The sequence below is a fragment of the Microtus ochrogaster genome, unplaced genomic scaffold, assembly GCF_000317375.1.
Source record: "Microtus ochrogaster isolate Prairie Vole_2 unplaced genomic scaffold, MicOch1.0 UNK43, whole genome shotgun sequence".
In the NCBI taxonomy this organism is placed as follows: Eukaryota; Metazoa; Chordata; class Mammalia; order Rodentia; family Cricetidae; genus Microtus; species Microtus ochrogaster.
In genome coordinates, this window is record NW_004949141.1 from 2,490,805 (window position 1) to 2,502,494 (window position 11,690).

Consider the following 11,690-nt stretch of genomic DNA (forward strand, 5'->3'; position numbering starts at 1 on the left):
CAATTCTTTGTTTCATTGATTCTTTGTGTTTCCCCCAACTTACAATACATAAGGCTTTAAGGAACATCATTAAGTTATATGAGGTCTCTCTTGTTATGAACTTCCTTAGAAGTAATACATTCTTTTTAAAATAATTCTTCGATAATTTCATACACGCATACAATGTGTCTTTGTCATATTTATCCCCCTTCACATCCTCCCAGACATTCTCCACCCCTTCCTGCCTCATGCTCCTTCCTGTTTTTCTTTTTAATTTTTCTTTTGTAAATATGGAGTCCCATTTAATACTGCCTCTACACACATGAGTGTCGGGCCAGCCATCCACTGGAGCACATGGTTGGTGAGAGCTGATTCTCCTTCTGCCATCAACCACCAACTACCAATAGCTCCTTGGTAGGGGTGGGCCCTCAAAAGCCCTTCTCTATCCATGCTGACATGTGGGTTGGCTTGATCTTGTGTAGATCTTGCTCAGGCAATTCAGAGCTGCTCTGGTTTTCTGTCATGTCCAGAAGACATTGTCTTGCAACAGTCCCCCAAGACCTCTGGCTTTGCAATCTTTCTGCTGCTCTTCTGTAAGTTTCCCTGAGCCTTTGGGTGTGGTGTAGATGTTTATGGCTATGCATTCAATAGCCATTCATTTTCCGCTCTTTGATCAGCTGTGAGTCTCTATTAACTACCATCCAACAGAGATGTTTCTCTGCTGAGGGCCAAGATCTGCACTAATCTGTGGGCATAAGCTTAGGTATTTAGAAGGCAGTAGTTTCTCCAGGAGGATCTGTGACTTCAGCTACAGGCATTTGGCCAGGCATGAGTTCCCTTCTGTGCAGTAGGCCTTAAATCCACTGTAAAAAGCAGATGGTCACCCTGTAACCAGTCTATTGCACCAAGAGGCATTTTATTGTAGCTCAAAGAACTCACTTCTGTGTAAGACCACTGATGCCTTCTCTTCCCAGTGGTCTGCATAGCACCTTCTGTACTTGAAAAACTAGCCAGCAGGGAAGCTTCCAAATCAGCACCAGCTTGATTTCTTGCTGTAACCAACGTGTGTGGTAGCAGTAGTTAGCAGATCGATAGGGTTTCCACATATTTCTCCAAGTTGCCTCTTGACCTCAAAGTGAGAAGTCAACAGTTTGGATGGTTTCATCATCTCCAGTGATGAGTCTACAACTCTATGTTATTCTTTTCAGATGCCTCGTATTGGTATGGAGGCACTTTACCATTTGCTGTCTGAAGGGTCCCTGGGATAAACACACACGTACATACACACACACACACACACACACACACACACACACACACACCTTATGCATATCTGAACTCTACCTTGAGCTGTTTTAATTGGCACAGTCTGTAAAGAGCTGCTTGTTTTTGAGGGGCCAAGTTTCTCCGTGCAGCCCTGGCCGTCCTGGAACTAGCTCTTGTAGACCAGGCTGGCCTCGAACTCACAGAAATCCGCCTGCCTCTGCCTCCCAAGTGCTGGGATTAAAGGTGTGTGCCACCACCACCCAGCTGTCAACAGCATTTTTTAAAGGAACACATTATCTAGCTGAATTTTTAGATCTTTCTTTCTTTACCCAAATCCTTTAAGTTTTCTTTATTATATGATAATTTTGTCTAGACTTAAATGACCTACAAAGATAATAGAGTCACATGGTATCTGTACTTGGAAGAAAGATTCGATAGTTGGAGGGGGGTTAATCCTCCAGAAGCATGGTAGATCCACTTGGGAGAGAAGGGATCCTCCATCCTCTTCCATCTCTCTCCCCTGGCAGCTGCTACCCAGGGCCTGCCCCACCTCCTGTTCCTGACTCCTGCTGACCACCAGTCCCTGCAGGACTCCTGACAGACTGGCATCTGTGCAGAGGGCATGCTTGATGGACACCACAAAGGACACTGTGGCCTTTGTTAGGACATGAACTGTGTAGACTCTAGAGAATGTGCAAGTGAATTTATACTCAAAGCTCTTCCCCAGTGTGGGGGCTTTTGTTAACAATATCTTGGAGGGCTCTGAAGTGTATAATAGGGCTTTTCCAAAACTCTCATATCAAATGGTGTGTTGTATTTTAAGTCTTCAATCAAGATAAAGTAAAAACTGAGCATGAGTAACTTTGCCAAGAAGCAAAATACAGATTATGGAAATGGTTCTGGCTTGTCTCTGGATTTGTCAGTATTTTTGTGAATATCTTTGAAGGGACATCTTAAGATACCCAATCTCAATGTTGAAATAGGGCGCCTCAAAATTAAAAATTAGAACATAATAGATGCTCTTGAACTTTTCCGTACAGAAATACAGCCCTCTTCAGTGAGTTGACAGTTTGTCAAAATACGTTTGTCAGCATGGTCAACTTTGTCTCCCTTGACTAGTATATTACCAGAAGCCCAGCTTCAATATTTTCAATTTAGTACCACCTCCTTGCCTCTCTCTCCACATTCTCCCTGCACCGTGTGTGCAGCCTATACACATTTATTTCTTTATTCAACCCTTACAGGGAGGTTGCTACAGTTACTCTTTTTCTAACTCAAACCTCCCCCTTCACTTTATTTCTTAGCAAATGGCTTTATCGACTTAATTAAATCATTGAATAGTTTCAGCTGAAGCCTGCTGAGCATGGTGACTGGCGTGGGAGACCAAATGGAGATGACAGCAGCGTCTGCCGTCAAAGAACACACTTCCTCCCGATAGAAGACACAGGCTGATGTGGGGCAGTTCTTGTGTGCTCTGGTAGAATCCTCAAAGATGGTGTGGTCTCACTTTCTGACCCGCTGCTGTTCCATCTTCTTAGGTATAGCACACAGTCAGACAGCCCTTAGGATCTACAAACCAGCCACGATGGTACCTCTGTGTAGTGTGGGCTACTCTGAGGGCCAGGGCAGGAGGCCCACTTGAGACCAGCCTGGGAAACCTGGTAAGAGAACATATCAAAACAAGCAGTTGAAATCTAAAACTCTGGTCTCCCATGTCTCTTGAGTATTAGACTCTCTGATGTCCACATCCTCATCTCTCCCATCCAGCTGTCTCTACCCTCAGTGAGCAAAGTGTACAGTTGTCACCTTCCTGTCCTTAAACTTCTTTCTGCTCCTGTCACCCACAGCAAAAATCCCAGCTTTTCTTGACCTGGCCTGGCCCATCTGCCTAGCTTCATGGGCTTCTTTCCTCTTGTTCCTCCTGTCTCTTCACCCCTTGGTAGTACTGGGTGTAGTTGGACTTTTCATTGGGACCATTGGCTCCCCAATAATGACACAGAGACTTGTCATTAACTACGAAAGCTCGGCTGATAGCTTAGGCTTCTTTCTAACTAGCTCTTATAACTTAAGTTAGCCCATATCTTTTAATCTATGTTCTTTTATGCAATTTGGTTACCTTTGCTCTGTATTGCCCATGCTGCTTTCTCTGCTTCTTCTGGCATCTCTGCCCTCCTTCTTCCCAGCACCCTCTGGAAATCCTGCCTAGCTATTGGCCATTTAGCTTTTTATTAAACCAATCAGAGTGATACATCTTCACAGCGTACAAAAGAATTACTCCACAACAGCTGGGCAGCTTGGAGTCTGCCCATCCCTCCCTTTGTCTGTGTCCTCAGTCTTCCACACTGCTTTCTTGAGTACAGCTCACCTGCATGTAGGTCATGGCTGTAAAGCTGTACATGTGCTTTGATTTGATTCTGTTTTAGAAAATACTTAAAGAATGATTAATAGAAAAGTTACCATCTTAGCATTCATAATAGGAAAGGCTATTCTAAGAAGGAAATAGGGAAGGAGGCCAATTAAACACTTGGGAATCTAACTGGATCTAAATCAGCAAGCACGAGAACATGAATGAGGAGTGCCAGAGACGAGAAGGATGGGTATTAGCAGTGCACACTGGTCAGAGGAGAGTGTGGGCATGGCTAGCCACCTGCTGCCTGCCCTGGCCAGTTAAGTTAAAAGCAGAAGCTTGCTTGGTGACCTTGGAGGTTTCGCCCTTTGCAGTGCACACCTCTGACACAATGACAGCTGGCATGTTAGTGCCACAACAGAAGTTCCATAAATTTTGCTATTTTTAACCCTCTTTGCAAAAATACTCACATTTCTCCACTTTGCAATCAAAAAGGGTCATTAAAATTCTACTCTTCTGTGAGTAGAGATTGCTCTTCTTCACCTGTTCCTCTTCTGCCTGTCTATCACTTATTTTCCACCTTCCCTGATTGTAATTGGACAGTTTATGTGCATTCATTAAAAAACAAACAAAAACAAACAAACAAAATACTAGGGGTGTGTGATGGTTTCATAAGGCACTTGCACCCAAGACTGACAACTGAAGTTCAGTCCCTAGAAATAGCATGGTAGAAGGAGCAATTCCCACAGGTTGTCCTCTGGCCACCGTATGTGCACCTTATCCCCAAATACACACACACAAAACAGAGGAATAAGTAAATAAATATTCAAAATTATTTGAAAGAGAAAAACCCTTCCTTTCCAGTAGCTTCCCTGTATTTGGCCAGATCTGTTGACAGTAATCGAGTCTGAGAGCTGTGGGCATCAGCAGTCCACCGCTCCTTTCAGGCTGTGCTGTGCTCAGTGAGCTGTGCCGCCTGTGCCGTGGCTCTGCTGAGCCGGGTGATATCTGCTAGCATGTGTCTCCCATGCTCTTCCCACTTCCCGAAGAGCTACTTTCAGCATTCCTTGTAAAGCAGATGTGTTGCAACGTAGTTTCTCAATTTTTCTTTGTCTGAGAAAATATTTCCCTTTCAGCTTTTAAGAGCTAATTTTGCTGAATTACAGAATTTTAAGTTGCTGCTTTGCTTTTCCCTTCAGCACTTAAACACTGTTCCTGCTGTGCTTGCATGGTGTTTGAGGTCTATTGAACTCCCCGTCTGTTCTCTCCACCTGCGTCTTTAAGGTCTTCCCTCTGGCTCCCCTCCACTCATCGGAGTCTGATGCTCCTCTGTGTGGGGTGCTTTGTTTTTTTTGCTTGTTCTGTTTTGTTTTTTAAGCATTTAGTTTTTGGTGTTCTTTACTCTTCTCAGACCTATGGTTTAAATTTGGCTACTGTTTATTTCTTCCCCACTTTCTTTTTCTCTCTCACAGTTCCACGGTGTATTTATTTTTCCCGGTCTTACTGTAGTTTGTGGATATTCTGTTCTGCTTTTCTTTGTTGCTTTTCAGTTTTGGACATGTGTGTGGCCACCCAGAGAAGCTCCCAGACTCTGCCTTCAGCTGTTTCAGTCCCTGGCTGCTTTTCCCCTCGGCACTTTAAATGCTGTTCCTGCAACACTGCAAATATGTCAGAGGCGCTCTTTACTTCTGTGTTGTTTTTTCTTCTAGGTTTTCATCCAGTCTTCGAGTCTGTGTGCGTCTGTGTGCTTATGCTATTCTCTTCTTGCTTGCCTGCTTTTCCTTTCAAAACTCTTAGGGCGTTATTTCACATCCCAGCACCGCCGCTCAGTCTGCTTCTGTTGCTTGCTGCATCTTTTCAAACCACATTGTTTTGTCTCCTCGTATGTCTTGTAATTTGGGGGTGAAAGTTAGACATCTCTATGTAAAAGAAACCGGAGTAAATGGACCCTCAGATTTGGAGTTCTAATGTTCGTCTGCCTAAGAGTCTGTATTTATTGCTTGCTGTAGCTGTAATATCTCAGGCTGGAATTGCTCCCCCCCCCTTTCTTTCTTCCCTTGGGTTCCCATAGAAGTTGCTTCTTGAAGAAAGTCTGGAACACTGGTTTCCACCAGTGTTCTTCAGCTGGATTTTAGCCATCGAGGCCCTGTCCCTTGTGTTTACAGAGTGTCACCTTTCCTCTGAGGCAGAAAGGTTGGAGTTGGGCCTTTGTCTTCTCCAAGTCAGTTAAGCGCTGTGAACCCCAGTTTGTGGGCTCCTCAGGAGCAGGTCTGCAGAAGCTCGCTGCCTCACAGCTCTGGAGGCTGGACTGGCAGGGTTGAGCCACAGGGGAGAGCCCTTCTCCCCTCCACCATCTCTGGTGGGTCATGGCAGTCTGGCTTTCCTAGGCTTAGGAACTCCATTTTCACCCAGTACTCTCCCTGTGCATGTCTCCATCACGGGAAATTTGTCCAGTCAGAGGTGCAGTGACCTCCCCTGTGACCTTATTCAACTCACTGTGTCTGCAAAGACTGTGTTTTCAAATGCCACAGCTAAGGTATTTGGACTCACAAGTCATTAATCAACTGAGCGTGATGTAGTCCCGTCCATCATGGCGGGCCTGTTGAGAAGAATGAACTGCTCTGTGTATTTGGAGGTGTCTGTTTCTCTCTTCTTCCTGGTGGACAGGAGGGGAGTTTTCAGTGCCCTTCACAGTTGGACCAATGGGTCTCCTGCAGGAACCCAGAAGCCTAGTGTCTGCTCTGCTTCGGCTCTAGTGATTGTTCCCACCTGTCTCTGCTGCTGGCATTGCCTTAAGTCTTGGATGAAATGAATGATTGTTCACCTTTGAGTTTTCATTTGGGGACATAGGTGGTTTTCAGTCTTCTTACAGAGCAAGTCAGCAGGTGTTTGCTTGTGCTGGTTCATGTGCTCACGGCGACTGCCTAGGAGCTGCCCCAACATCAGTTCCTGAACCTTTGCTGGGAGATGTTTAAGGAGTGTCTGTGTGGTGGTGTCACAGAGCTGCCTCTGGTCTGCCTCACCTGAACCTGGAAGTTTGCCTGTGGAGACGGCTGAGATGACTGGGTCAGACAGCCCTTGCTAGGGACAGCTAACCGATTCTAGTGATGGGCATAAGGACGCTTGTATACGTGATGAGGATGGTTGCAGAGCTTGTATTATAATTAATGGTACTTTGGAATAGTTTTAGTTATCTATGGGTATTTTGTGTATTCGGCCCTCCCTTTCCCATGAGTTTTTAATCTAGTCTGTACAGCATTGGGCTGGCCTAAATAGTGTCTGTACCTGATGTCGTTTGAGCTGATCCTTTCTGTCTCTCCTGGTGACTGATAAAGGCTGTCTCTCTGTCCATGTGGGAGAGCAAGAGGAATGAACATTCTTTTTCATGACGATCATAGCAGTATCCAAATTTTTAATAAGACTTGGAGGGTTGGCAAGATGGCGCAGGGAATAGGGCACTTGTCACAGAAGTGTAAGGACCACAGTTTGAATCTTAGGATCTTATAAAAGCTGAACAGGCATTAAGGCCACCTGTGACCCCAGCACTCAGGCGGCAGAGGCAGGGCAATCCGTAGGGCAAGTTGGCTAACAAGAGTAGTTGGTATTGTTGAGTTCAAGATTCACTGAGAGACCTTGCCTCAATACACAGAGTGGAGTGAAATTGTGGAAGACATCTGATGTCAACTTCAGACCTCTGTGCACATGCACACGCGCACACATGCTCACACACCAGCAGGCACGCACGCATGCAACACATAACACAAGCAGAAGAAATTAGAAAATCTGACACTTATTAGTTAAACTAAGGAAGCAGAAAGTGACCAAATTCCAGGTCCATGGCTCCATCAGTATGATGTAGCAGAGGGTGGGCTGTCACACAGAATGAGATGCCTGTTTTCTTTGGCCTCTGCCACATCCAAACAAACAAACAAACAAACAAAATTCACAGCATTGCAGCTGTTCCTATCTGAGGGACTCCAGACAGCTAGTCACAAGGTGAAGAGTCATTACGGACAGCAGGGGAGGAATCAATGCCACTGATTCCTCCTTGCCAGGGAACAGGGCTCCATCTGTATCAGTTCCTCTTCCAGTTGCTGTTAAAAAGCAGACTAAAGCAGGTAGGGCTTATCTGCCTCACAGTTGACTGTGAGCCTTGGCAGCGAAGGTGGGGCACGAGGTATCCCGTGGGATCACAGTGCACCTTCAGTCTGGAAGCATGGACAGATGGATGCTGTGTCCCAGCTGTTTTCTTCTTTCTGCTCAGTTTAGGACCTGAGCCCACAGAATGGTGTGCCCACAATCTGGATGAGTCTTCACACCACAGCTCCTTATCGAGACCTCCACACAGGTTCCCAGAGACTTGTCTCCCAGGTGGCTCTTGATCTTGTCAAGCCGACAGTGTTGATCATCACACTACCTAAGCCAGTTGCTTGTGGAGTTTTATACAGTGTAGTATTTATTATTTCACAGTTCCACATTGATTTTATAGGTCTTTGCTACCGGTAATATCTGGGGCGAGGCCTTTGTTCAGGCAGTCTGACACAGTTGCGTGCTTTGATGGCCTGGACTAACTGTGGCCTTTCTAACATGGAATGTTTGTGAGAAGCTGAAACTTCAGCCTTTAGGTCTTGTGAAGCAAGTTGACCCGAGTGAAAGCAATGGAGAAAACAAGTTAACGGTTGCGTGTCAAAGTCTGCATTGGGGTGTACCGTTGAGTTCTCAGTCTAAGCATCAAAAGTACTCGGTGGTTTACTACCACATCTAAGGACAAAGAGTTTTCAAGCAGACAGACTTGCTTAGCTTAGTGACCCCAGTTTGTTAAAGCACTGAGGGGGGTTGTGAAACCTTGCCCCAAAGCCTTCATTCGCAGTGAAGAGATGCTTCTTTGGTGGGGGTGGAAGCCGCACTTCGTTTTCCGAAGAATGAGATGTAGAATGCAGTAGGCGCCAGTCTGTTCGAGCGGAATGTCAGCTTGCTTTCTTATAATGACCCAGGACCACCACCAGGGTGACACTGCCCCAATGGGATGGGCTCAGTCTGGTGGGGGAGTTTTCTCAGTGGACTTCCCAGAGGACTGTAGTCTGTGTCAAGTTACAGAAACTAGCCAGCACAGTGCTGTCATTGTGGCTGGGAGGGGACGTACAGTGGGAACAGCAGCTCAGACTGGGGTTATTTGGTAAGTACAGCAACTCATAGTTCTCATTGTTTAAGCTGAATTGGGTCTTATTTCTTTTAGGACAAAGTATGACTTTTGTTAATTGTTCCATGTGAGCCAAGACCTATTCCGCACCTCTACTGTTATGTATGGTAGAGTGCAGCAGAGTAGTCCAACACCATAGGCAGATTGAGTTCATAGTTTTAGCTCATAGAAGGTGGCCTTGCTTTAATGAGGTAAGCTGCTCCTTTTGATTATAGATGTGCCCTCTTGCCTTCTGCTTTCAGGGAGGGCGTTCACATCAACCAGGAGTTGCTGCAGATACCGCCTTCTGTTACAGAGCAGTTCATCGAGCTGCTATGTCAGTTCAGTCCAGACCAAGTCATAGAGACGCTGCAAGTCCTCGAGTGCTACCGTCTGGAGGAAACCATTCAGGTGAGACCTGCCGCGTGCGTGCGTGCGCAAGACAAGTGCGAGGTTCCCCGCAGGGTCTCCCCTTCCCAGGTGCGCACAGAGACTCAGGTGTGCCGTTCTTGCAGAAGCTGGAAAGTATTAAGTGCTGGCACCCAAGGTGGCATCGTCACTGCAATAGTCAGCTGCTTTGAGACAACACTCAGCCGTCCCTGCAATGAGTCAGGTTTTATTTAAATTCTAACTAGCAAAGTGAGCCTGAAAAGGGACCTCGGCAAGTTCCTGTCTGCAGACAGTGAAGGTTAAACAGTCCTGGCGAGCCAGGAAGTGCAGCAGGCTAAACAGCCCAGCAGCTTCAGCACTCTCCTTCCTTGCCTCAATTTCCTTCCTTCCTTTTTGAGACCAGGTCTCTCTGTGTAGCCCTGGTTGTCCTGGAACTCACTCTGTAGACCAGGCTGGTCTCAAACTCATAGAAATCTGCCTACCTCTGCCTCCTGAGTGCTGGAATTAAAGGCATGCACCTTGAATTTTCTTAGTTACTTTCTTCTGCTTCTCAGTGAGTGAGAGACAGAGGCAGACAGACAGAGACTCTGTGTGTGTGTGTGTGTGTGTGTGTGTGTGTGTGTAGGTGTGTATTATGAGACTAATATGTTCCCCATTTAACATTTAGATAGAACATTATGTCTGCTTTCCTTTTTCTCCTAACCAATAGCGACCTGTATTTTCTGCATCCACTCCCTGCTGTCTTCGTACTTTAAAAATATTGAGTTATGAAATATCTCAGGTATTGCAGGATGTGCACAGTATCAACTCCAAGGAACAACCAAGTAAATTTCAGTTCCAACCTTGCCTTACTTATTTTACAGATAAAACACCTTTTTGTCTTTCTCCCATCCCTTTTCCTCTGAGGTTACCATCAACCAAATGCGTGGTGTGGTGTTTACCCTTCAACCCTGTGGGTTTTTTGCTATTATTATCAGAGCTGCAAGTCTGTATTCTTGTGCATAAATTCATGTGCCTGCATGGCTTCCCACTGGAAATGGACTTGACCCAGATGTGACCTATCCTTTGACATCATGTGACTTCTAAACATGTACTAAGATGCATTCATAGGTGGCCTGTGCACCTTAGGTGGGCCGTACCTGCTATGGTAGCCGAGTGCTGACATTTCCAGTATTCCCAGCAGTTTCTGTTCTCACCAGTATTTTTTTTTGTTTTTTTTTTTTTTTTTTGGTTTTTCGAGACAGGGTTTCTCTGTGGCTTTGGAGTTTGTCCTGGAACTAGCTCTGTAGACCAGGCTGGTCTCGAACTCACAGAGATCCGCCTGCCTCTGCCTCCCGAGTGCTGGGATTAAAGGCATGCGCCACCACCGCCCAGCTCACCAGTATTTTTGATGTGTGTCATTTCCCCACAGCCTTGATGAGTCTTAATTTTTTAACCAGTTGGGAAACATTTCCACTTAATGTACTTAGTATGTTTCATTTTGACAGTGTGATTGTGTCCCTAGTAGGCATTCACGTCGGTTCCCTTTTCCTGCTAGGTGTTTGCCCTTCTCATTCACTTGTAGAAGCTGGTCTGATTTCTGCATCCCTTGTTCTCCACCAGCTGTGGATTAGAAGTGCATCTTCATCCTGTCTGGTGCATCGTTAGCATGGCTTCTACTTCTGCTTCAGCTCACTCTTCTAAGGGTTAAGCTTGTGCACTCCTGACACAAAAGGTTTCCCTTCTGATTTCTGTAATTTAACATCTTAGGTTTTAGACTTTAATCCATCTGTAGGCTGATCAAGAGAAAGGATTATATCTTCTTCCTTACATGATGCTAAATGACATTACTTATATTTTATGAGCTTTCCTTACTGAATTTTTTAAAAAAATTATTTATCATTGTATGTGTGTGTTGTATGCATATATATGCACATACAGCGATAATATACACATATATATATGGAGATACGCACACACAGACACGTGCATGTGCAGACAACTTTCAAGAGTCCTTCCCCCATGGCATCTGGGGACTGAACTGAGGCCATCAGTTTTCAGGCAGCCCCTTTCCCCACTGAACCATTTTGCTGGCCCTCTGTCTGAGTCAGGGTTACTGCTGTGATGAGACACTATGACCAAAGAAACTTGGGGAGATAAGAGTTGATTCGGCTTATCCTTCCTCTTCACTGAAGGAAGTCAGGACAGGAACACAAACAGGGCAAGAACATGGAAGCAGGAGCTGATGCAGAGGCCATGGAGGGGAGCTGTTTATTGGCTTGCTCCTCATGGCTCTCAGCCTGCTTTCTTATAGAACCCAGGACCACCAGCCCAGGAATGGTACCACCCACAAAGGGCTGGGCTCTCCCATATCAGTCACTGTTGTAATATGAGCGGCGGGGCTGCATCCCCAGCACCCCGGCCGCCTGGCTAGCTTATGCCCAGGAATAACAACACACAAACTGTATTCTTTTAAACACTGCCTGGCCCATTAGTTTCAGCCTCTTAACCCATTTCTAATAATCTATGTAGCACCACAAGGTGCGCTTA

At 45.7% G+C, this 11,690-nt stretch overlaps 1 protein-coding gene across 2 annotated transcripts in view; it reads left to right on the plus strand.

The window, feature by feature from the left end:
- Vps8 (VPS8, CORVET complex subunit) overlaps window positions 1-11,690 on the plus strand; it is a 219,565-nt gene that overhangs the window by 127,854 nt on the left and 80,021 nt on the right. For both annotated transcript variants that reach the window (XM_005368975.3, XM_013354407.2), the window contains one exon: window positions 9,035-9,182. In XM_005368975.3, coding sequence (XP_005369032.1) covers window positions 9,035-9,182 — 148 coding nt within the window. The remainder of the gene's footprint in view (window positions 1-9,034; window positions 9,183-11,690) is intronic.